Source organism: Bombyx mandarina, chromosome 28 (assembly GCF_030267445.1).
Source record: "Bombyx mandarina strain Sakado chromosome 28, ASM3026744v2".
Lineage (NCBI taxonomy): Eukaryota > Metazoa > Arthropoda > Insecta > Lepidoptera > Bombycidae > Bombyx > Bombyx mandarina.
In genome coordinates this window covers 232927-260884 of record NC_143233.1, presented here as the reverse complement: position 1 = coordinate 260884, position 27958 = coordinate 232927, and the positions used below count along the sequence as shown (strand labels likewise).

Below are 27958 nucleotides of genomic sequence, written 5' to 3'. Positions count from 1 at the left end.
ACCAACCTGAGTTTACGTCGGACTAAATTTTGTATGCCATAAAATGTCGTACCAAGTTCAGAGAAATCTTAAAATTTTATTACTACTAAAAGCAAAAAAATGTGTAATGTCTAATTGAGTACAATAAAACAGATTTCAAATAAATCAGACCAACAACGCACGAACTCAACAATAAAATATTGAAAGCTCATAGTGAAAATAAGAGACATGAATTAAAAATTCAGTGCGGACTCGGAAATAACAGTCTGTTTTATTCGTGCTGTTGGAATAATTGATGAGAGAAAAAGTGTTCCCTTGTAACGGCTAGACGGGCCATTAGGTCCACATTTAGGACCATGAACCAGTGTTTTGGAACTGTCATGATCCTGGGACGCCACGCGAACCTCTCAGTCAACGCTACACTGACGAACATAATATTTTTTATAATTGTCTGTATGTGTACGATTACTAAGAAGGCCATGGGACTTTTTGGCGGGAACGCGAGGAATGAAGTTGTGTGATTTGTTTTATTTTGTCTATTTAGTGTTTCTTCAGGTTTAAATGTCTAATAACGGTGGTTTATTAACTGTTTAGTAATTGTGAAAGTGCACAAATGTGGGAAAATAAAACATAGACGCTGGACGTAACTTTTCGGGGTCCTACAAAAAGTCTACGAAAAAAGGCTCAGTAAATGACCACCATTTTACTGAGATTATATTCATCCCATATCATCTCATCTCATTTCATTTAATTTCATCATAAAAAAAAGAATATAAATTAAAATAAGACATGACATAAATCAAGTTTTAAATGGCAAGTCGTCTGTGGTGACCAAGAGAATAGTAACTTTTATTTATTTATTTTTAATTGCTTATATGGGTGGACGAGCTCACGGCCCACCTGGTATTAAGTAGTTACCGGAGCCCGTAGACATCGACAACGTAAATACTGCCACTCATCTTGATAAGTTCTAAGGTCTCAGTATAGTTACAACGGTTGCCCCACCCTTCAAACCGAAACGCATTACTGCTTCACGGAAGAAATAGGCCGGATGGTGGTACCTACCCGCGCGGACTCACAAGAGGTCCTACCACCAGTAATTACGCAAATTATAACTTTGCGAGTTTGGTTTTTATTACACGATGTTATTCCTTTACCGTGAAAGTCAAAAAATAAGAAAATGAATTTAATAAGCGCGAGATTAAACCGTAAAACACATAGTCTGAATGTGCACTTACCTTAATTATATTGGAGGACACATCGAAAAATGTTAGAAATAAATGAATCAAAATACAAATTCACTGCTTTTAGATCAAAATCATTTCAGTGTCGCCAACTGTTTCAAAACTTTCCCCCTAAAGCAATTTCAAAAACCATTAAATTCAAAACAAAACTCCACAACGACGGACCAAGTATTTATTCATTACAATATAAGTAAAGAAATAAATAAAAATAAAATGTGGTGTCGTGGGACACCAGGTAGGAACGAAGTTCCTTCGGCTAATGTAGAATCGACACAATTTGCAAAAAAAAAGAAGGAGAAAGAGAAAGTTATTATACACTACTCGCTTGTATATACGACTGTCGCGCCTGCGCACGTCCCATTTAACGGTTTTATTCCACGCACTTTTTTCCACGGATTTTTTCTTACGGTTTTACTATCACATTTTTTTCAGTTCGGTCGCACAGCAAAATCCCTATCCCCTCCAAGCCTGCCGTAAGGAACTTCGTTCCAATAAATAATTAGTTAATAACAATAGTTATTTAGTATTTTTAAGTATTTTTCATTAATTTCATCACATTATGAAATTGTTATTTTTGTTGATGTACGTAAAAATTAAAAAAAAAATACAAAAATAAATTTTATCCCTAAAAATATCCCCAAAAAATTTCACCCCCTAAAAAAATTCCTGTATAGATTTTTCCCCCTAAATTTAGGGGAAAACCCCGGAGTTGGCATCACTGAATCATTTCGTAATGTTTTCTTTTCATAAATAAATGTTTCATTAAATATTCCTTTTTCTGTAGCAGTTTTATCGATAGTTTTCGTCCCAGTGCTACTGCGGTCATACATCTTTTTAATAATGAAAGGATTTGCTAAACAAAATTCGTATCGCGACGTAGGGCTGAGCTTGTACATTATTGTATCGACGTGAAATTGAGTTTGGTACTGTTGCTAGAACAGAACGATATTAAATAATCGATTTTGTGGTTGTTTTGTAGAATGAAAATGACAAAAGTCATTTAAAAGATCAGAGAAATGTATTTATGAATGGTTTTATGCAACATCCTATGAATGTGTTCGCATTCATCAAATTACGACTCACCTGGTGTTAAGTGGTTACCGGAGCCCATAGACATCTACAACCAAATGCCGTCACCCACCTTAAGATATGGGTTGTATGGTGGTACCCACCCGTGCGGAATCACGAGACGTCCTACCATCAGTAATTACGCAAATCAAAATTTTGTAGTAGTTGAGTATCACTTTTCGTTGGTTCGTTGACGGATTCTCTTCTATGCATGTATATGTTTGAACGTATATAAGTATGATGACTGTGAGTGATTTGTTTATTATTTATTTATTATTATCTACTCTTGCCACAAGCCAGTCTTTAGTCTGTACTATCAAAAAAGTTGTTTAGGTATGTGAAGCGGTAATCAAACTCATTTTTTGAACGACGAGAATTCTTACAGTATGCGCGAAGTAATTCGAGTTTTGTTTGTAAAACACGAGGATGGCTCCTAGGTAAGACTCGTCGGAATCGTCTGACCTTCAGACGGTAAGCGGCCGCGGTCCGGTGCGAGCAAACACGTCGGGAGCCGACCAACGGATGCTGGTACATTTGTACAATACGTTTTAGTAATCTGTGGTTTTGTGCATCGGTGTTCGCGCCACACCGCGACATTCAACATGCCGCCTTTATTATTTATAGTTTGGGAAACGTTCGCTCCCGTCTTGTTTGTTCGCGTGTTTACTCTTTTACGTGCCCGTATTGTGTGGCTTCGGGTTCTCGTTAAATATATCTGTTGAGGTTTTCAATAAAAGGAGACCAGTAGTGTTCTTAGACAATTATATTCACGGAAAGAGAGAGAAGGAACCAAGACAGACATTTTTATACAAGTGACCATAGATTAATATAAATCAGTATTATAAAATTACCATAGATTACAACAATAATCGTCTTTTCGCATTAAAAGTGTACAATTTCCAAAATATTCGAAATTGAGTTAATATGCGGAATCGTTTGGTATCACCAGTATTTTTCTCATAAATACTGTCAAAAGAGCGTAGATTAGTTTTTTTTTTTTAGTTTACCTATATTTTGACTACTATTAACAAAATTAATACATAATTTTATCTTACTTTTTAAAAGACTTTTTAAAATGTTGCAAAGATGATTAATATTAAAAATATCATATGTTAAACCTTTAAAACACTTTAAAATTTAGTAAGTTTTGAGATTATACAATTTTAATGCGAGAAGACGATATGTATTTGAGCAACCGCCGCTAGTGCTGCGATTGGATAATAGTGTCGAATGTTTAACACGGGCAGATGAGGTCACGCGAGCTCTCACCTACCTTGAGATTGAGGTCGGTGTCTCGATTACCTTCGAAGGCATGGAGGCTTGCCACAGATACAGGCAGGTCTGTTCTTATCTTTTCAGGTCCTAGTGGTTTTTGTTCATGTTAATTTTGAACATTATACATGCAGGATAATATTTTAGTGGCTAATAAGAAATGCTTTCGGAGATGAATTGTGAATTTTACCACTTTGAAAAGGCGGCACGACATGAGAACCCTTTTGTCGTGGCCGCTGGGAATTACATACCCGATCCGGTGGACCGAATGGTAAATAGTCGACGTCGCCCTAAGCACGTCATCACGGATCCTCCCGATCTATTCTCAGTGGGTCGCGTTTTCGATCCGGTGGTAGATTTTGCAAAGCACTGCTCTTGCTAGGGTCAGTGTTAACAACACTCCAGGTTTGAGCCCCATGAGCTCACCTACACGTCAAGGAGAAGCTGAAATACCCTCTAAAGGCTATCAGCATAGGTAGGGAAAAAAGGGAATTTTATTTACCGACGAAATACACTCAGCTTTACACGTTGAACGCCACATGGAATTCTAGTATTTTCATTCGAAATGGTTTTCAAATCCAATAGAAACTTCTAGTTTTATCATGATGACTTTAAAAATATCTTAAAAACTAGACGGTGAACGTCGCTAATTTTTATCTTCCGTGCAAATTATCGCATTTAATACGCTAGGCCCACTGGTGGGCTGCACTGCATTCAACGTGTTAAGTCTACTACAGACGGTTCGTTTTTTTTTGCGTTTCATTGTATAGACGGGAGAACGAGCTTACGGTCTATTAGGTGGTAAGTGGTTAGCGGAGTCCATTCACGGACATCACAACGTGAATATCGCCACTCAACCGGAACTCCCGAAACCGATGGACTTGTCATATTAGAATCCATTGTTACTTCGCGACAGAAAATACGCAAGTTGTATCCACCCGGGCGGCTCACGCGACCATACCACCACGTGGTGTTCAGCTGCTGCCCTGACCATGAAAACCTTCGTTTTTTTACTTGCAACGTGCATCGAAGAAAGCGACTTCTCTGCCGCGAAGAGATCTATCACCACTCGCTTCAGAACCACTAAGCTGTTACCATAAGATACCTGTTCCAGTGAGACCACACATTCAAGTTAATGATTGAACATTTGCCACATCTTAGCAGAGCGATAAATCGACGTTTAATATGAATAAAACATTGATTCTTAATTCGATACACACAGCTGCAATCTTCGACCGATAAAGTTTGTACAACAAAAAAAAATGAACTTAAAAAGTTTTTGTATTTATAAATTAAATATATTGTAAAAAGAATAAAGAAATAATAAAAAAAAGAATAAAGAATGCCGAGTACTCAACCGGACTTAAATATATTTATTAAGCGTCATTCAAAAACAACTGAAATAATTTTGATGAACGGTTTCGGGTTTAGATGAACTTAATCTAAACACGGGTATAGTCGGTCAATTTGTTATATTGAGCCTCCACAAGATGTATCAATGCCCTAAACACGTCTTTACGGATCCTCCCGATCCATTACCGGTGCTTTTAGGTACCTCAAGCACTGGTCACCGTCTTCGCCGAACCCGTTACTTGCGACGAAGGGCTCGACGAGTAAATTAACCCCTAGACACAGCCCACTGAGTTTCTCGCCGGATCTTCTCAGTGGGTCGCGTTTCCGATCCGGTGGTAGATTTTGCGAAGCACGGCTCTTGCTAGGGCCAGTGTTAGCGACAATCCCGGTTTGAGCCCCGTGAGCTCACCTACACGTCAAGAAGAAGCTGAAATAGCGTCTCAAGGCTATCAGCATAGGTAGGGAAAATATATCAAAACCACACATTTTCACAATCAACTCAAATAGTTTCAGTAGATATTTAAGTAGACACGCAGAACAAGTCTGTTGTTCAGTTAGATTATAGACGATTTGAGCTTCTAAGTGATACCTACTAAGCTCACTATTACTATTGCATATGATTTACTTTTTACTTTGTTGACCACGGAGCGATGTGAGCCTCCATGAGCCACGCTGTTGGCTCGTCTGGAGTGGTGGCTGACTATTTAATCACGGGACCGCGTTTTGATATCCAGTTGGAGTGAGGATTTTATGAAAAATATTTGCTATTTGGCATCTGGGTATATTGGTTTTAAATGCTGGTTTGTGTTTTAACATCATCTAAGTTTGGAAGCGCGCAGCAATAATACCATGTAAAATTCATTCATTCATTAAACTTAGCTTAGACTAGACCTCACGAATCAGAATCTAAGTGGGTGTTGTCAAACACAAATCAAACATGCAATAATTTAATGCATGACATCAAGCGTTCCAGTTATACACACAAATGAAAGATTACGCTTTGATGGATACTTAAGATCAGGTGATCCGCACCATTGTCTTCCGATCGAGAGCAATAAAAATGTACACGGAAATTTAAAAGAACTGATCCGATATATATAGCAGCGTACAAAGCTCTGGCCGAACTGCCGGCTCGTGTGTGACAAGCGCTAACGATACTCAAATATTAGTGGGCTCACACAAATTACGTCTAATGTCCAAAGTAAAGCAAAGTTTAACTTGAAACTAAGTGATTTGACAAAGTGACAGTAGCAGATTAATGAAACGTACTCCCGATAGCACCGGTTGCTTGCAGATGCTTTTAGTGGTCTTTTTCGAGCGCGTGTCAATTGAACTCATAATATTTGATAGAACTCGAATTAGTAGCGCAATATAGATTAGAGTTTGTTAACCTTTATGTAAGTTTTTATTAAAGTAAACTATACATTAAGTATTCAATTTGACTGATCAGTTCAAAATGTTTTTTTTTATTTATTTCTTAAATGGGAGGACGAGCTCACGGCCCACCTGATGTTAAGTGGTTGTTACCGGAGCCCATAGACATGTACAACGTAAATACTATCACAAACTGCCAAACTCTGTGTGTGCTCATGTAATGTGAAATAACATTTTAGGAAAAAAAATAACGCATTAACAAGGTTTTACAGACCTTCTCTCGTCCGGAGTGCAGGAAGAAAACGCGACAGTATATCTGATGGTACATTTACGGTTCCCAAAAGACTCGAGTATGTGAATACAGACTACATCACTAGACAATGTAACTATGTAACTGTACTGAGACCTTAGAACTCATATCTCAAGGTGTGTGGCGGCATTTACGTTGTAGATTTCAATGGGCTCCAGTAACTGTGGGCTGTACGCTCGTCCACCGAATTATGCAATAAAATATATAAAAAAAAAGACAATAGTGAGAAGCGATGAAATATTTGTTTTTTCATTGCGCTAATAACTGTGTATTTTGATAACAATGTGTACATTTTGAAATGGCTTTTTGCATTGCTTATTTGGAAGAACGAACATACACCGTAACTGGTATAAAACAAACATCGACGATTTAACAAATGTAAAAAGATTTAAAAAAAACTTGAGAGGTGTCAAGGGTCACCCGGATGGAACGAAGTTCCTTTCGATTAATTAGTGAAGGAATTGTAATATTTTTTTTAAGTTATAATAATAAATTACGGCATTATGAAGAAGAAAAAAACAATACTATGAACTAAATTACTATTGTTGAAACGCTATCTCGAGAAACTGTACTCATTACGCGCACCAATCGGATACGAGCAATGTCACGCGATAAGCGCCTACACGTTGATTGGTCAGAATGACGGATCTAAAAAGTGTCGTGACGACTTTTCGTAAGAATTTTTTCCGTCTAGCCCCCTTTCACAACGCGCGATAAGGAACTTCGTTTCAAATTTTTTTTTTCGGAATTAACATTGTCTAAAAATATCACCATACGAAAGGGCTAGCCGCCGAGTATCAACATGCACTACGCACTCCACCGGACCCCAATTTGGAAAGACAACTAATAACATACACTAACACTGACAAAGACATAAATCGATTGCTTCATAAAGCGATTGTAAAAAAACAACGGAATTGAATCGGTAGCACGAACCTATAAATACAACCATAAAACGCTGTCTCGGCAACGACGCTTAGAGCGAAGCCTTCGACAATACCGACCACCCATCCGAACTTTAAAAACACACAGAATTCAAGTTTCACTCATTTTATGTATAGGTGAGGCGGTGATGGATTCAATTCAGAATGTTGGGGGCTATTCCTTGTGCTGCGATCGAAATTAATTCAAAACTTTAAGCAAGCAACAGAAAACTATGTATTAACATTTGTATTTCTGACCTGTGAGTGTCCATAACCTAATTTTATATCAGCGCTTCGCTGGGTATTTAAAATTAACATTATTATTTCTCACCCCCACAAAGATTCTCATAATTAACGCCCCTGCAACTGGTGTAGGGAGTCCAACAGTCATATAAATATTAGCCTATCCATTAAGTACATGTATTTTCTATATGGATACCAAGTCCATGGATACCAAGTTTCAAGTCAATCGGATGCATGGTTCAGTAGTTATAACGGAACATCCGTAAAACCACTGTAGATTTATATATTAGTATGGACTTAATAAAATCTAATTTCTTTTGACGTCAATCATAATGTGTGACGTCATATCTAGCTGTTGAGTTCCAGTTTGTGTTCTATATATAGACCTTAGCTTATTCTGAATGACAAGCTGCATTTAGACTCGTTAAAAAAATCCATCATTAATGGTTAATAAGCACTATTCAGCTCTTTATTCCATTGGTTTTTAGGATTAAGCTCGGGCGCAACGCGTGGGCCCGTCCCTTAAAGCTTTGAGTGCACACATTTTATGCTAGATCAAACAAAATATCCTCAACACGACGCCCTACGGAGCCTATTTGACATTATTAATGTGGTCAGATCCAGGGAGGTATTCTAGGAGGGAACCTGACGCAGTCTAGGCGGGAGTCTGATTCATATATATTTTTATACAAAAAATTTGATGTTGGATAATATTATCCAGGGTTTACGCTTCGGGAATACGTCCCTGTGTTGCAGGCACAGGTAGGGAATCCTGTGAAATGTATCGATATAGTGCAAGTTTCGTGTGGGTAGTGCGAAGAGGGACGCAAGGTGACCTTTTAGACCCAGTTTTTTTTTTCTTTCTTTCTTAATGCATGTGTATTTGTTTTGTGAATATTATTTCGGACGGATGTTAACGGTGTTGCCATTGTTTGTTCTGTGCGCTTTGTTTGAACTTTGATTCTCAAAATTAAACAGTATCATTGATAAATTTGAATGTAACACTTTTTTTGAAATATGATACGATTCTTTTAAAGATTTTAATGCGTTTTTGCAAACTGCGTACCTAATGCCGCATCAGGCTCTGATGGATACGCGAATATTTGTTTATTCTTCAATTACATGTGTAGTGACACCCTTTTTTTTATTTTTTTTTTATTGCCTTTGTAGGCAGACGAGCATACGGCGCACCTGATGGTGAGTGGTTACCGTCGCCCATGGACTTCAGCAATGCCAGGGGCAGAGCCAAGCCGCTGCCTACCCCAAGCCGCTGCCTACCGCCAAACCGCTGCCTACCCTAATTCATTTTAGTATTTCCGATAAACTGTTATAAATAATCTAGAGCTATGTAATTTATATTTTGATTGGTATCCTCATCTACTTATATTGACGGAGTACACCGCCAGTACTAGCTGAAGTGAAGTATTGCTGACGGATGATGATGATTAAAGTTTCGCCACATACTTGGACTCGGCTTTCGGTGAGGCCGATCCTCATAGCGATCTCTTCTCTCATGAAGATGTCAGGGTAGTGAGTCTTGGAGAAGCATCTCTCCAGCTCGTTCAGTTGTGCCGGCGTGAACCTGTGGAAAACTCTGTTCTTTGTCACATGAATTTAAAATCAGGAATGTTTTTTTATTGGTAACAGTCACGATATTGAACGTACCGACAAATCTACAGTTACAGACTTAATGTGTATTACAAAACTGAGGCGTTTCTTAGAGCCCGCCCTATTGCCTATTCCTGACGCATTACGGCAATGTGTTTACAAGGTGACTTAACCGTAATTTGGATGACTTGGATTTGGACTTAGATCTTATGTCACAAGATTGTTGGAACAAGTCATTAGTGATGTATCCGGTTAACACTTAACACAAGGTAGGCAGTGAGCTCATTCACTTATATAAGCCAAAAAATTGTAATAATATGTAGAAGCTTCGTTTTTTTTATTGCTTAGATATAGGCAGGGTGGTGGTATCTACCCGTGCGGACTCAGAAGAGGTCCTACCGCCAGTAAGACCTCTTGTGTATACCTCGTAGATATATCATACCTAGAAACATCTAGAACATTCGGTACTAACCTCGTTCTGTGCCTCTTCTGCTTGGCTGGCTTGTCGCTGTCTGATGCTGATGAGGACATGCTGACCGGGACGGTGGACATGTGCCCTCCGCTGTGCTGCTGGTGGATCCCACCTGCCATTAACATTCGTATTAGATCACAAGAAGCTACCCTTTTCCTCGAATATCAGCCCGGAATGCGAGTACCTTAGAATCCTATTTCGGCTTCGCTTTACAACCATAAGCCGACTTTAATATATTTGTAATGGATTTGAAGCTTTGTAAATATATTGATAGATGTTTAGCTTTTTTTTATCTGAGGGTAGGTTGCCGCTGCCTATAAAAGGCAGTACGGAGAATGTTCGTGGCCACCCACAGACACAGCCCCACTGAGTTTCTCACCGGATCTTCTCAGTGGGTCGCGTTTCCGATCTGATGGTAGATTCTGCAAAGCACGGCTCTTGCTAGGGCCAGTGTTAGCGACACTGCGGTTTGAACCCCGTGAGCTCACCTACATGTTAGGGCGAAGCTGAAATAGCTTCTCAAGGCTATCAGCATAAAAGTTGTGGCCATTACATTACGACGCGGTCGCGTACGGTAGCTATCTCGGTTTAAGTCGGTGTGGTTTGTAAGTCCGATCCATTTTACTGCTTGAATGGTTCCTGAGTTTTGCTTTAATTGTCATGAAGTGGTACTTAGAGCATACAATCTGAATGTAAATAAATCTCATTGTTCAAGATTGTTACTTAAGATCCCCTTTTAGGGGGTAGCTGTTATTTTTTAAACTGTATTTGACTTCTGTATGCTTTGTGCGAGCTTGTTAACGTTCTCGATAGCGTTAAAGTTAACTCAAATTTGTCTGGAGTTGGAACGTTTGCCTACTTTTGTCGCTAGGAGCGCCATTCCAACTGCATAGCACACTGGTTCATAAAAGTATGTAATTCGGGTAACAATGCAGTGATTGTATTGTCTAGCTAGCTTGTTAACGAGTTTGGAAAGAGAGTTAATGTTAGTGGTATCGAAAAGCTAGTAAACTCATCGATGGAAAGATCGAATTGTATTAACGACAAATATTCTAATAATAGGAATGATTCTTAGTTATAGGTATTTGTTGTAGACACGTCTAGGCGTTTAGTTGTGACGTCATTACGGAACTGCGGTATATTCGATAATCTTTAACATCTCTACATGACTATCTGTATGCAGCTATAGATAACGGTTGAATATGTCAGGTGTGGAGGCAAGTCGTTGCGTATCACGATTTTTTCATACACAGGGCCGGCTTTAATTTATTCTGATTTAACTTGCTCGGGTCACCATGATTGTCCAAAGCACATTGCACACACCGTTCTTCATATCTTCTATAAGGATAAACACCAAGCCCTGTTAAATTCTTCAGAAAATCGGTATCCGCCTGTGGGATTCGAACACCGGTGCTTCGCTCGACACGAATGCACCAGACGTTTTAACCTTTAGGCCACGACGACTTGACAAACATTCCCTCCTACACATTCATAAATAGTCTAAGAGTTACAGTTAAGAATTCCTGGACTGTCAGTCTGTTCTCAGTTTCTCGTCAAGTTCCACCTGAGCCCGCATTGTCTCCCGACTGCCGTTGTCTATGATGATTGTACTCGTTGCGAGACCCAAGATCTGTTTTCCCTCGGGTACCTCCGCATAGGTGCGAATCAAAGGCCACGCGAAAATTTCACTGGGAGTAAGTGACGAAAAACGTCCGAAAATTTAGGAATGAAATATTAAATTTGACTGTCGGAGGAATTGAATTGAATAGAGAGGACCTTTACGTATAAGACTGAGGCCGTCAAGAAAGTGAGCAGTTTTAGTGCTTCAAATAAAATTTATATAAACACAGAAACATTAATGATTAGAAGGATCTGCGTCACTGAGAATGCCCAGAGATCAGTTCAGTACTGTTGGGAACACAATATCAAAGCTATACTGTTTGTGAAATGACAAAATCTACAAGAAAAATAGACTGTGGCTTCTTTCAAATGATAACTGAGTATTATTCCGTGCGATACTGAAGTACTTTTGATTTCAAGTTTAGTTCCATCCCCTATGATTTGAATACAATAAAGTTGCAAGTAATACAATAGACCATTGTTGAAAAGTTACATGAATATCAGTCGACGTTAACTGTTTTTTAAATCAATTAACAATATAAGTGTATTATTTTTCGAATAAATTTCCATTACTGTTTATCTCTAATAGAAGCTTTGTTGACTGAAATACATATATGTCGCATCCGGGTCAATAGTTCGGAATATCAACGATACACCAACGTCAAAGTGACAGAATGGCCGTGTCGTGGTTGACGACTTTTAGTAATATTAAGACGGTGGTTTTGATTATTATTTTAAATGATGAAATGTTGTTTTGATAAATATCACAAAATGAAGGGTAGACTCCGTAACGCCACAGTCATAAGATGGCGGTACGTGGACAGAGTCGTGGCATTCGTGTCAGACAGTCAGTCAGTCGGTCTGTCGGTATGTGCAACGAAACTGTCGGTTTATCCTGTCATTGTGAAGTTGTGTGTGTTGAGTTTCACTAATTATTATTGAAAAGTTTTATTTACTAAACTGAGTTCAATCGAATACGAGTGATGACGAAACTACCGCTCAGCCATCCCTGCCGCCGCCTACGACATCAGAAGTGAGATCAGGACTCTACTCTCACTGGCGTGACGTGTTTGAACATGTCCGAAGTACAGCAAAAAAACATGATGCAGATCAGAATACTAGTAGTGGTACGCCACAAGAGCGTGAATGCAGCATACGTAAGTCGTGTAATAACGTCTGTGTTACCTCGATGGAAGATCTGAGCCACGAAGAAATCGTCACATCTTACGTTCTGGCTCATGTTGCCCAGTTTGACTGTCGACTTCATCACATGGCATTTACTAGCGGAAATACAACACGTAACAAGCTATTGCAAGAAATTAAGGCAAGTGCAAATCTCAATTGAAACTTCGATCGCAATAATGGATCTGTCATGACGAGTGGGTAGTTCCGACAAGAATTATTTTAAGCGGCTGACTTCTGCTAGAGTTTCATGGCACTAGTGCAGTAAACTCATAGACCTATATAGTAGGGACACGACATATTGTTCTATACGTACAATTGCTTATATAAATAGCACCCATTTTGAAGGCACATACATAAACATATATCTATCTCGTTCTTACTCAGCACTTTAACTCGCAGGAAAACAATATAACGGTATTTCAGTGCGTACATAAAATGAAACATGAATATACGTAAATATCTCCGTCTCCGTCTAATGAGGCCGAAAATCCGCCATGTTTAGCGCGCCAAATGTCATTGTCACGTCAGTTCGGCCGTCTGTTTTGGGTTGTACATTATTTATTGACTTTGATATCGATTTAATATGATTGATTATATAAAATTTCATAATTTATGCTTAAAAAATACAAAAATAATAATTAAAACGTATTTTATAGGATCTCAAGAAAGTCGATGCCCTAAAACTATTACCTATAGGTATGTATTTAAATTCATTATGGAGCCCTTATCCGTAAAATCCATTTTTCGGTCGGAATCTATTGATCATGACACTAATCATAAATACCACTTTAAAATATGTCATCAAAACATATTTAGACATTCTGTTTAGATATTTCGGGAAAAAGGCTACCGACAAAATCTCTTCGGAACTATTTAAATAAAATAGTTTTATTCCGCAGTGAGTAAAACACTATTGTAAATTTGTTAAATATTTAATAATTAAGTGATTTTAGAGAGGAAGTCACAAGGAATGACGTTTGTAATTAATGAATAAATGTTCTGTAGGTGTTTTTTTTTTCACGCGGTCCCTTGATAAGTTTAAAATTTGAATCACTCTCAAGCGAAAGTGATTCAAATGGTGCGGCGCATCTTCCTTGGGGTGCGCTGCGGTAGTATGTTACGGACTTTAGAGTCAGCAAAACAATTAAAATAGATTGTAATAGTCTAAGAAAAACACGTACTCAAAATACGATAACATTTAGCATGCTAGAAATGGGCTGATGGCTTTGAACTACGCCATATCTTTGTGTTTTGCGACAAACGACAACTTTATAAAATCAGTGTAGCAACTTTTAAAAATCATCATATCGTTTACTTGGCAAATTCGAAGGACGAACTTGTCTTAGATTTCACCCATCTAAATCATATCATATTTGCACATAACAATATACCTACTTACTTCCCATTAAAGTATAAATTCTACAAATAAATAATACTCAACAATATTTAAAATAAAATGAGCCAAGAACGTTTATCGATAAAACCTGATAACATTGAAATCTTTTGTACAGCACTAAATCCGCCATGTTTTGTGGCCAGATGACGTCACAGTGGCACGAAATTTTGGTTGACGTTTCATTTCCATAGGTTTCCTACTTCATTGAGTAAACTAGGACATGAGACTGTGAATTGTCGCTGAAACTCTAGAATCTACTAGATTCAATACCAATAACACTGCACGTTCGATGACTTCGGGCTCCAGCAAGCAAGCAAACAAGAAAGCAAGCAAGTTTCCGTGGGGAAGAAAAATTGACACATCTGAAGTCGTCGTGACCTGTAAGATAAGACGTCCGGTGCGTTCGTGTCTGGCGACGCGGCGGTGTTCGGGTCCCGCTGGCGGATGCAAGTTTTTCTGGTGAAGTGCGTGCTTGTGCGTGCTTGACAAGTGTTTGCGGTTGGCTTCCGCAGTGTGGGAGTAACATCGTGTAGGAGAGGTGGAACCCGCAAAATTGTAGTTTGCGTGGTGGCTGGTAAGATTTGCTGTGGTAAAAAGTTTGCGTGGTGGTAAAATGTCTTGTGAGTCTGCACAGGTAGCCGGAGGTGAGTCTTCCGCGGTCGCGGCCTACCCAGTCTGCGAGAACCGGGCAGATCGCCTCAACGGTACGGAGGCCGGCCGACGGGTCTGCCAAACGACGAGACCACGCCTCCAGCACGGACTGCCGAGATTGGAGCCCCCGCGCTCCGGCTACACTTGCGCTAGGGCGCGCCACCTTGTAGGAGACTGTGAGGTATCCTTGAATGACTCTGACTGCGATCGCGCGCTACCGGCGCCGCAGCGCGGCGACGTTCTCGTGGGTAAGGACGTGGCACCAGACGGGTGCTCCGTATAGTGCCATCGACCGCACGGGTACCATCACCCTGCCTATATCTGCCGTGAAGCAGTGGTGTATTTCGGTTTGAAGGGTGGGGCAGCGGTTGTAACTATACTGAGACCTTAGAACTTCTATCTCAAGGTGTGTGGTCCGTTTACGCTGTGGATGTCTATGGGTTCCAATAACCACTTAACACAAGGTGGGCTGTGAGCTCGTCCACACATTAAAACGAAGAACGTAATCAAACGAAATTAGATACGAAGTTTAAAGGGCCGTTTAAAGTAGTTGAAGTATTGGATGGTGACCGTTACACATTGAAAGCTTTAAATTCAAAACGTACTTACAAATACCCACATGATAGGCTAAGAAAAATGCCAGCATGACACATACCAGTCGAGGTTGATGTAAATGATGATGATGAAGAGCAAGCTTAAATTGTGGTGTAAACTCGAGTAAGGATAGTCTATCGGCCGTATTGTGTTCGACCGTACCAGTAGCTATTACGTAGTCGTAGCCCGGTAGAAATCGGTGTCTCTTGAGGCAACTCAAGTAGTCCGTGGGTGCGCGGTGCGCGTTTGGCTCTGGCGGAGGTCGGGGTCTGTAAAGACCATCGTGTGTAGTCAGCGGGTGATGCACACGGGCGATCCACGCTGTGGATGCGCATCATGAGGGCATTGCGATTGCTGGTCGGCTGGAGAGCCGTGGCGTTAGATATTTTTACTCGGAAGTTTTCTTTGATCCGAGTTCCTGTAAGCTATGCCTGATTTGTACAGAGTAAATTTGAAGTTTGATGAACGACTGTGGTACGTGCTCTGGCTGCTGAATAATGAACTTTGTATACCCTATTGTTTGATTTGGTTAAAATGGTATTAAAACAGTTTAAAGCTTTGATGACTTAAAATTTTCCGATAAGTCGTAAAGTGTAGTCAGGAGTGATCGAGCGGAACAAGTGTTCTCGGGGATGTTTTTGATTGTAGGTTAACCATCACACGAGGACGTGTACAGTCAGGAAGACCGTGTCGCAATCAACACGTGATTGCTGCAGCCAATACGAGATATGGGACGCAAGCGCCGTCTGTCGGCGCTCGATGGGTAAACTATTCACCGGCCGAGCGGAGCGACATGCCGGTAGCTGTGTAATATCGAGTATTTTTGGTAAATGAGAACAATCTGGTGAGTCGTATTATTTTTATTTGGATTTTGGTGCCGAATGTTCTCTTGTCGAGAAATCTATGCGATGGTTCTCATAAAAGGTCTATTGATTAGAGTCACAGGGATGACTATCATTGAACACTTGTAGTCACAGGGATGACTATCATTGAACACTTGTAGTCACAGGGATGACTATCATTGAACACTTGTAGTCACAGGGATGACTATCATTGAACACTTGTAGTCACAGGGATGACTATCATTGAACACTTGTAGTCACAGGGATGACTATCATTGAACACTTGTAGTCACAGGGATGACTATCATTGAACACTTGTAGTCACAGGGATGACTATCATTGAACACTTGTAGTCACAGGGATGACTATCATTGAACACTTGTAGTCACAGGGATGACTATCATTGAACACTTGTAGTCACAGGGATGACTTAGTTACTGTGTACATGAATTGTACGGGGAGAACTTGCAGCAGTAGTAAATCACTTATTTTCGTTTGTGTAATCTTTCAATGTCGTTATAGAATTTGTGATGACACAAGACTTTTATGTTAGTAGAGTGGTCAGATATGGCCGAGCGTGAATGATACTGTGCGGTATTGGCTTTTGTTTCAGATTAACACACGAGGACGTGTGTAACACAGGATGGCCGTGTCGCATCCGGGTCAATAGTTCGGAATATCAACGATACACCAACGTCAAAGTGACAGAATGGCCGTGTCGTGGTTGACGACTTTTAGTAATATTAAGACGGTGGTTTTGATTATTATTTTAAATGATGAAATGTTGTTTTGATAAATATCACAAAATGAAGGGTAGACTCCGTAACGCCACAGTTATAAGATGGCGGTACGTGGACAGAGTCGTGGCATTCGTGTCAGACAGTCAGTCAGTCGGTCTGTCGGTATGTGCAACGAAACTGTCGGTTTATCCTGTCATTGTGAAGTTGTGTGTGTTGAGTTTCACTAATTATTATTGAAAAGTTTTATTTACTAAACTGAGTTCAATCGAATACGAGTGATGACGAAACTACCGCTCAGCCATCCCTGCCGCCGCCTACGACATATACGATGCTAGCATTGACCCTTAAAAGTATTGGTTTATATCGTCACTGATATATTTACAGCATAAGACAAACGCTATCAATGTCTCCAGCTTGACCCGGTCTTACAACGCGTTCAACAAGGAACTGTGTCGTAAGCTAAAACAATTATTTGTGTTTTTTCTTTTTTCCTACCTGAGGTGAGCTCACGGGGCTCAAACCTGACGACATTGCTAACACTAACCCTAGCAAGAGCAATGCTTCGCAGAATCTACCACCGGATCGGAAACGCAACCCACTGAGAAGATCCGGTGAGAAACTCAGTGGCCTGGGTTAGTTTACCCGCCGAGCCCTTCGTCGCAAGCGACGGGTTCGACGAGAGCGTTGATTGGGGTACTTAAAAGCACCGTTAGTGGATCGGGAGGATCCGAAATGACGTGTTTTGGGCGACGTCGACTGTTTACCATTCAGCCCGCAGGATCTGGAATGAAATTTGGTAAACATCCTAAAATATCGCGCATTGATTGTACGTTGTAAGTTTCCTACAAGCTTGTTGTTTGCTCGGTGACTCATCTGCACAGTACATCCATCTCCGGTCTGGCGGGCTCCATTATTTGCATTACATCATTAATGGAATTAAATTGGCCGTGTTATGCAACTTTGCTAGTCCGGGCCCATTGATTGACAAGTAAGATTGGCCGGCGTGGATTCGCAATTGACTTACTTCTGTATCAAGATAATCCTGAGTTAGTTTTTGAAGTGAAATTTCTTTAGGCGCGTTGAGAGTAAAATTTGACTCGCTACAGATTCGTTACGGCTAGAGAGAACAGATACTATTTAAGAAGAGCGAGAGTGAGAAAATAGACAGAGCGTCTCGCGAACCATTCGATCGTGGAGAGAGGGAAAGGACAAAGCGAGTTAGATCATTTCTCTTATACACAGCATTCCCTATTACAAGAGAAATTTGATAAGGATGAAAAATGAAGAAGATCACACTACCACAGACCGCAAAAGAAGTTTAACTTCTTTCACGTGCATGCACACCATTTTTTTTTAGCCCACGGGCGGCCATTGCTCAATATAGAGTCTCTATAATAATCTTTCTAGGACAAGGTTCTCTTAGATAGTCGGTTTTGTGCAATCTACATCCAACAGATTCCTGCGACTTTTAGCAGATTGCGGGCTCTTGACTTAGTATCTATAGCATATATACGTCTATGAGCGATAGCGACCACTCATCCATAAATACAATAAAACAATCTAGTATTTTATTCGGTTTTAACGAGTCATAGAGATTTTTTATTGCGTTGAGGCCATACCTAGACATAAACATCAGTTCTAACCCTTCAAACTGAAATGCTTTACTGCTTCACGGCAGAAATAGGCAGGGCGGTGGTACACATTCATTCAGGCACACAAGACGTCCTGCCATCGGTAATAAAATAATTTTTAACATTTCATTTGACGACTGAAAGTATTTGAGCATCGGAAATAATAAAATGAGATTACAATGTAAAATTAGTTGTAATTAAGTTAAGGTTTACGCAAGCATAGGCATCGGCTATGTTGTGAGTAGGATAAGGCTCATCATCATACCCTGTAAGTGTTCTGGGCGGACGTTGTGTGCCGCGTGCAGCCGGACGCCCAGCGCATGGTGCGGCCGATCTAGACTCGGCTTTATCTCGTGCGGCTTGCTGTCCTCTTGGCACGACTCTTTGTGACCTGCTGAAACGTACCTCATTAATACGCTTTTTTATCTATTTTTTAGTGCTTAGTTGGGTGGATGAACTCACAGCCCATTTTACAAGGATAGGCGCCAAGGCAGCGGCTTGGCTCTGCCCCTAGCATAGCTGATGTCCATGGGCGACGGTACCCACTCACCATCAGGTCGGCTATATGTTCGTTTGCCTACAAAGGCAAAAATATATATTTACCATTTTTTAAATGAAATACGTACCCATCTACTTGTTCATGTTCACGAATAACTTTTTTATTGCATAGATGGATGTACCAGCTTACGGCCCAAGTGGTGTTAAGTGGTTACTGGAGCCCATAGACATCCACAACGTAAACGCAACCTACCTTGAGATACCTATAAGTTCTTAGGTTTAAAGTATAGTTACAACGGCTGCTCCGCCTTTCAAACCAAAACTCATTACTGCTTCACGGCAGAAATAGGCAGGGTGGTGGTACCTAACTGTGTGGACTCACAAGAGGTCCTTAAGTTCACCTCCACCAGTAAGCTTTTATTAGCTTCAGACAATGTAAGTTAGTATGTAACGGAATCTTTGAACATGACATGTAACTATACTGAGATCTTAGAACTTATATCTCAAGGTGGGTGGCGCATTTACGTTGTAGATGTCTATGGGCTCCAGTAACCACCTAACACCAGGTGGGCTGTGAGCTCGTCCACCCATCTAAGCAATAAAAAAAAAACATGATTTTGATCCCCTTCAAAACGTCGGATTAACTCGAAATTTGGAAAAAAATAGGTTTTAATGGTTTAGGTAAAATAGGTTTTAAATTAATGACCGATGACAATTCAATATTAAAAAAAACTGAAATTCAACTAATAAATAAAAAATAGATAATAGTTTAAAAAAAACAAAAAAAATACGCTTTTATAGAAAATCCAACTAAAAAATTTAAAATAAATTTAAATAAATTTGAATTAAAAATAGTGTAAGAAATAATGATTTTATTGTACAAAAGCGTGGGGTGCGTTTCAGGATACTGTCAAAATAACCCTTCTACTCATATCTGTTTATAAAATATTTATAACTACTGATACCATGCACCCCACGCTTTTTTTCCATATTTTTTTTCTTATACTATTTATCATTCAAATTTATAAAAAAAATATTTGATTTGATTTGATTTCTATTTTTTAGTTGGATTTTCTATAAACGCGTATTTTTTTAGTTTTATTATTTTAATTATAACTTTAGATGTCAGTGGCATAGTCTACATTCAATGACGCGGCTTTATTTAAAACGCGTCCACGACCGACCTTAGTTTTAGAAAAAAATCCGCAAATTTTGTCTTTAAATTAACATAAAACACTTAAAGTTATTTTTATCAATAACATCTGGTTTTATTCGAAAGCACGGTCAACGCCAATATGGAGGGTATCCGTTGCGATAGTCATGAAATGGGTTGTTTTTTGTTAGCAATAAAAACTTTATCGTATAACAACTGTGCGGTATACCTAATATTCATGATTACGTTCGCGTGAAAAAATCATAAAAAAACATATTACAGCCGCACTTTTTCACGAACGCACGAATGTTCGGTATAAAGCTTTGAATTGGGAAAGTTTCGTACATAAAAGCACTTTAGGTTGCTTTTACGATTCTCCTCAAAATTCTATTTACCCGACGAAATGGGTGATTTCCTGAAGACTGGCAATTCTAACTTCGGTGTTGCGATGAAAGTTAAGTTTTTGTTTTTCGTTTGTTGGTGATTGAGGCTAGGGCCAGCTTAAGGCTCCCTGCATTGGTCTTATTGTGAATGGCTATAAAGTTCTGATATAAACACGATGAAATTATGAAAAATTATCGTTAAAATGTTGTTATTTGAGTCGACTATTATCAAAGGCGGCAATCTGACTTTTGGACAATGATTGGTAAATCAGAAAAACGAATTATTGACTTTGTATTCCATTGGCAGTCACAAAACTCTTCGGAACGACATCTTAGATAAATAACAGGTTAACTATTAACCTTTATTTAATGCAGGTTTTGAACCGTATTCTTTGAAGGAGACGATTATATTCAAATAAATCTGTATTGACATATCAATAAAAATTTTTTGTCCAAATGTACAGATTGCCGCCTTTGATAATAGACGACTCATTTATCGGTTGAGAAGCACTGCAAATGTTGCCTGACGAAAAACGAAAATTAATTTATTAATTCTGGGATATATCTAGTTTTTTCACTCAAATTGATTCTCTCGTTTAAGCCGGGCCGCATATTATCCGGCAAGATTCTCTATTTTTCACTGTTAAATTTGTTATGTTCAAAGAAAATGCAGCCTACATCCGAATAATGTTGTTTATCCTAGTCTAGGAAGCAGAGCTGTTTGCTTTGAAGTTAGCTGGACCATTGCCTAGGCGTACAATATGTGTCCGAGCTAAAGCTAAATTTTATTGGAATACTTCCTCTCAGGTTAGTGATTTTGTCAATGCATAATTATTAGGTCGGTCGAAAAGATTGTTCAAAGTTTTAGTTTGGATCACGGTTTGTCATTCGATTTATCTGTTGGAAACCATGTGAAGTTTATTAATGATACAGTATTAGTATTAATAGTATTCACCCAATAATCGAAATTCTACCATAGGTAATAACTAAAATCTGAAGGCTTATAATCAATTTATGTAATGCATTATAATATAACAGCTCCACGATTGACTTCCACGGTGAAGGAATAACATCGTGTAATAAAAATCAAACCCGCAAAATTATAATTTGCGTAATTACTGGTGGTAGGATCTCTTGTGAGTCCACGCAGGGTGGGTACCACCACCCTGCCTATTTCTGCCGTGAAGCAGTTATACGTTTCGGTTTGAAGGGTGGGGCAGCCGTTATAACTATTAGACCTTAGAACTTATATCTCAAGGTGGGTGACGCGTTTACGTTGTGGTTAACTATGGGCTCCACTAACCACTTAACACCAGGTGGGCTGTGAGCTCGTCCACCCATGCAAGCAATAAAATAAAAAAACCACAGAAATATATACCTAACCGCTGGTAACTCAAGCGACTATTCCAACTTCGCACGGTTTGGTAGGTGCACTCACGGGAGTCAACCTGTGAGGACTTACACTAGCGACACTAGAATCGTGACCAACTGAGGGATCCGGCGGAAACTCAGTGAGATCTGTCTATGGGTTAGGTTAGAGAAAGTTGACAAAGTGCCAACATAGGATCGGTAGGATGTAGGTACCCTCAGACACAGCCCACTGAGTTTCTCGCCGGATCTTCTCAGTGGGTCGCGTTTCCGATCCAGTGATAGATTCTGCGAGGCACGGCTCTTGCTAGGGTTCGTGTTAGCAACGTCGTCAGGTTGGAGCCCCGTGAGCTCACCTACTAGTTAAAGTTACGCTGAAATAGCCTCTCAAGGCTCTCAGCTAAGTTTAAAAAAAAAGGTAGGATGTAACAGGGCGTACTTAGGGTGAGGGCGGCTGTGCGTTGGTCGTCGCCTGGGTCGGTGGTTCGCGGTGGCCAAGTCTTTTACGCAAAGCTCAATTTTATGGGTTTCATACTCAGATTACTAAACGATTTTATATCTTCATAGCGGAACTCATTTGTGAACGTGAAGAAGTAGATGAGTAGGTATTTCAAAAAAACAAATTTATTTTTTTGCCTTTGTAAGCACACTATCATATTGTCCACGTGATGGCCCGGCCGCGATACCATCGCCCACGGACATCAGCAATGCTAGAGGCGGAGCCAAGCCACTGCCTTGGCGCCTATCCTTGTAAAATGAACATTTGAACAAACTCCCCCGCGAGGAAGCCCATTAAATCAAACCCACACAGCTTCGCGGATTAAGCGTACCCTATAAACAGGACTTACCGGAATTGAATCTCGTAAAAATGAGCCGTGTCTACCCCCAGACGTGCAGGCGTGTTGAAAGGAGAACCGGATAAACCGATTTCAAATGTAGTCGTTTTAAAGATTGCCATTTTTAGCTGTGATATTTGATAAAAATGCGCTATGTCCGTTCTGTGTCTAGCTTAAGCACTTAAAAGCTATAAAGCCACAGCTTCGACCCGCGCGCATAATGTCCTCGCTTTCAGGCAACCTATAGGTGTCCGCCAGGTACTATTCCTACCGAGTACCTTGCTCTGTCTAAGCCAATAAGCACGTGTGTCGGTAAACAGTGATCATGTCATTAGCATTATCAAAACGGAGAGTGCGTTTATAGCCAATTTATAGCCAGAGCACTTTTATTCTACCAACAAGCGCAGTATAAATATCATTTCACTATGAATAGGTATATTTTGTCTATAGGTACGCTCTTTATTTTCCATTACATTTACTCTATTTACGTATCCAACTGAATTATTTTCTCCGGATTGCGCGAGTCATGGACATAATTACCCATTATTTATATGTCACGCGTCTCCTATACTTTACGGACCCTGGCTAAGTCTTTGCTCGCCCATATGTCCTGGTGAAACTAAAAAGGCCTTCGGAACACAATACATCAATCATAAAAAAAATCTTTACTGATTTGGTGGCCACGGAAGACTCATAAGGATCTGACCTTGGACTACGAGCACACCGAATCTCTTAGGTACTTATTGTATCGTGAACGGTTTCAAAAGTATATTCTGTGGCGGTAGCTATCATAGAACGCAAGAATGCACAAATATGGGAAAATGAAACAAATCCGCTGGACGTAGCTTCTTGGGATCTTCCAAAAAGTCACCTAAAAGAATCTCAGTAAATGACCACCATTTTACTGAGATTATATTTCATCCCATATCATCTCATTTAATTTCATCCCAGTTGATTAATGTCTCAAATTAAACATCTTCATTTCATTACATTTCATTCTATATTTTCATTTGTCGTAAACATAAGAATATAAATTAAAATAAGACATGACCTAAAGGTCTTAGTTACCAGTAAGTCACTTAAAAAATAGATCACAAGATATTTCACAGATGTTTGAATCTCGCTTCTAACATTTCCAAAATAAGCTTGGATTACAAGTTCCGAACAACAGTATTCGGATCGTCGGTCTGCCGAGTAGGTACTATCAACCGCTCGGTGGAAGATCTCCCTTTAGTCCCAAAATTCTTCACGTAGGTATAATTATATTTTATTAATCTCATAAAAATAACATATAGTTGTGTGTTCGTTGAATTCGACCCAGGTTCAGCGTCCGCCCGCCCTATATCTATACTATTCATATGCAATGAATAGTTGACTTTTGAAGTCGTCGTGGCCTAAAGGATAAGACGTCCGGTGCATTCCTATGTATGTACCGGTGTTTGAATCCCGCAGGCGAGTATCAATTTTTCTAATTAAATCCGTACTTGACAAATGTCCACGATTGACTTCCACGATGAAGGAATAACATCGTGTTATAAAAAAGAAACCCACAAAATTATAATTTGCGTAATTACTGATGGTAGGACCTCTTGTGAGTCCGCACGGGTAGGCACGACAACCCTGCCTATTTCTGCCATGAAGCAGTAATGCGTTTCGGTTTGAAGGTTAGAGCAGCCGTTGTGACTATACTGAAACCTTAGAACTTATATCTCAAGATGGGTGGCGCATTTACGTTGTAGATGCCTCACTTATATAGCTTTGTTTCTTTGTTTGTTGGAATTATAGGGTACGTCACAACGTGTGTTATATACATAGGACAGGTGGCGCGCCGGTAGTTTCGTTAAATTCAGTTATAACGGGCGATAACCGCCTTTTAGTGTAGGTACAATTAACTCATCCATTGCTTGTCTCGAGGTGGGTGGTGTCATTCGCGTGGCGGAGACCACGGACTCCGGTAGTCAGTTACGACCAGGTGGGCCGTATGTAGATCAGATGAGAAACACCCGAGGTACACTTTTTTTCGGGCTGGGGGCCGAACCTCCTGCGAGTATCCGAGGTACATGACCCAGCCCACGCCCGCTCTACTGTCCGATCGTAGCTAGCTCGGTCGATCGACACGGAGAATTCAATAAATCGTTTATACCTAATAAAACAATTTGTTTCTAAAAGCTTCGGATTTACATTGTCAAATGGTAGACGGACTAATACGGATTTACACGCTCAGGACAAATATTAAGTCGGTTTGTGGAAGTCGGCTTGTATGTTTTGTTTTATGTGTCCGATAGTAATGCTTATGTAGATAAAATTTTCGTTTTTTATTAAAAAGGGCGCCAAAGTCGTGATTGAGTAAAAATGCACAGATAATATAAAAAATTAGGATATACGTTTCGTTTCACGGTATCAAGATCTTGAACAACCGATTTCATTGTGGCCCTGGCCTCTAGTAGTTTAGTGACGTAGCGACACGGATTACTTCCCGTAGACAATCCGAACTTAGACAGTTTTTTTTTATTGCCCTTGCAGGCAGACGAGTAGACGGCCCATCTGATGGTGAGCGGTTACCGTCGCTCATGGACTTCAAAAAACCCAGGGGCAGAGGCAAGCCGCTGCCTACCGTTTATTACTCTCCACAAGCCTCGTTTGAAGAGGGACATGTCATAGCGCTCGGGAAACACCGTGACTCATTCCAAAGCCGGATGGTATGTGTCAAAAAAGATCTCTGGAAACTGTGGATGAACGCAGTGGCTCCAGGTAGTATGTGTAGTAGTCCGGTGGCGAGCGGTGCGATGGTAAAAAGATGGTAGGTATTGTTTGTACGGGCGTACATGTACAACCCCTTATAAGTCCCTGTCGCATCACTCTTGTCAGAGCGGTCGTGGTCTATCTATCGTTTACTAGATACTTTTTAAATATGCTTACATATATGAATGTTAATATTGTTTCTTCAAAGAAAAGGGCACACTTTCCGACGTGTGCCTAGACACAAACGCGTTTTGTAACTATTTATAAATTCAAAGATAATAAGCAATTTAAAATTGAAATTCCCTTCGAGATTTTGGAAGCAGTTTCGATTTAGAATTGTTATTTTGAACTGGGTCGTTAACAATGTCCATACCTATTGCAGACTTTCGAATATTGCCGATAGGAAATTCCACTTACGTCCGAATAGGGATTTAAATTCAATCTATTAATTTGCGTAACGCTCAAACGCGTGAATGAGTTCACGGCCATCCTAGCGCTAAGTGGTTACCGGGATTCATAGACATCATTATGGTAATGCCACCACCCACTTTGAGACATGAGGCGGAAGTCTCAAATGTCCGGTACAGCGACTGTCCCACCTTTCAAACTGCATTGCTGCTTCGCGGCCGACATACGCAGGGTCCTGGCGCATCCTAGAAGAGTATCATGAAGGTTCTGTTGTAATAACAATGATAGTTAATGGTTCTTACCTCCGAGGGCTGTCGCGGTGAGGTTGTTGAGCATGGCCTCAAAGGGCCAACCCTGGCCGCCCCCTATGCCGCCATCTTTTAAACACCACACAAGAACAATTCTAAAGCAAAATATAATCACTGAGCACTTCCCTCCATTAGCGACGGCGAAAGGTCATTTTCCGTTTTGAAAAAAAAAAAAAAACTCAGTCTCCAAACTCGCTCCGAACGAGGTATTAATACAAAATAATTATCGTTGTATTAAACCCAATTAGTTTTAATTACCGGCGCGATACAAACTTATTTGCACACTTAATTTTTGTTATAAAATTTAATATAAACAGTTTAGTATCAATTTGTATGAATTTGTTGTTTGATTGGTTCGCCCTCAAAATGATCGCGTAATGTGAATACTCTCTGAAGACTGCTACAAAAACTGCCTCACCATTGTGCCGGAGCGCGGCCCGACTGCGGAGCTGACGGACTACGCTTGTCTCTGTCTCTCGCACCGCGGACCGACACCCGTCCCGCTCTACGACCGCTCCCAGAACACTACAACGGCTGACTTTTGTTTACGTTCGATTTGAACAAACGAATAATCTATTATTTCATTCGTTCGCGTATTATTGATATGCTTCTCTCACGTTCATACAAAATTCATCATCGATTCAAATGTGTCGGTCCTTCTCTCGCCCGTGACGTTATAATACAGATCGCGTCTCCCCGTCTCTTTCTGTCCAGGAATTCAAATATCGAACGCTGTCCTTTCGACCAATGAGCGCCGTCGGAAATCACTTTGATGTAGCAGGGCTGACACCCAAACGGGGATATTGAAATATTACGGTTGGTACTCTCGTACAGGGCGTTTCTCTAGTTTTTTTTTTTTTTGTAATGGGAAAAATAAACAGAGTCGGTAGAGGCCGAACGGTAAATAAGTGTGCTCGAATTGAAGCGAGTGTCGGAGGCTGAGTGCAATTTCTTGTAAAGAAACTCGTAATTTTCGGCCGCCGTTGAATAAGGAATGCGGGGCCGCCGCCCGCCCGGACGCTATTCGCAATCTTTTTATCGACTCTCTCTCTCTTGGCGGACGTGGACTGGATCCTTTGATTCGCCGAATTATCGTTTTGTTATTTCAATTAGCTCCGACGGCGACCGGAATTCAATCTCTTTGATTATTTAATTTCGCCGGCTTATCCATATTAACGATAACTCGGAACTCTCTATGCATGACAGTATTTTCACGAAACAAAGGACCTATACTAAGTATATCATGTAACTGACTGGATTGATAGAGGAACGCACGGACCAGTCCTGATCCGGTACACGGTTACTGGAAGCCGTGGATTTCAACAACACACCCATCTTGAGACATGAGTTTTAAGGTCTCAAGTATAGTTACAACGGCTGCCCACCCTAGGGCGGTGATACCTACCCGTGCGGACTCACAAGACGTCCTACCACCAGTAAGATACATACATTCATACACCGAGACATACCTATGCTGTAGCTATGTTGTATGAACTCGTCGCGGCGGTGAAGGGATAATATTATGTAATACCTAATACCTAACAATTAACCCAGCAAAAATTTTGCGTGTTTATTGGTGGTAGGACATCTTATGAGCCCGCTCGGGTAATTACCATCGATTACCACGTTCCTAATTTCAATAAGTTTTCCTGCCTACCTTGTCTATTTCTGCCATGAAGCAGTAATGTAGTGTTACTGGTGTTACAGTGGTTACTGGAGCCCATGGACATCTACAATGTAAATGCCGTCACCCACCT

At 40.2% G+C, this 27958-nt stretch overlaps 1 protein-coding gene across 2 annotated transcripts in view; it reads right to left on the bottom strand.

The window, feature by feature from the left end:
• Positions 1-26605, bottom strand: part of LOC114249849 (homeobox protein orthopedia) — a 54322-nt gene extending 27717 nt beyond the window's left edge. Inside the window, exons 1-4 of one of the 2 annotated variants that reach the window (XM_089739032.1) lie at positions 26196-26605; positions 18771-18899; positions 9847-9958; positions 9231-9348 (exon numbers count right to left, since the gene is read on the bottom strand). In XM_089739032.1, the coding sequence (XP_089595158.1) occupies positions 9231-9348; positions 9847-9958; positions 18771-18899; positions 26196-26229 (393 nt within the window). In that variant the 5' untranslated portion in view covers positions 26230-26605. The remainder of the gene's footprint in view (positions 1-9230; positions 9349-9846; positions 9959-18770; positions 18900-26195) is intronic. The other variant, XM_089739033.1, reaches the window with a different exon arrangement.
• Between the last annotated feature and the right edge of the window lie 1353 nt (positions 26606-27958).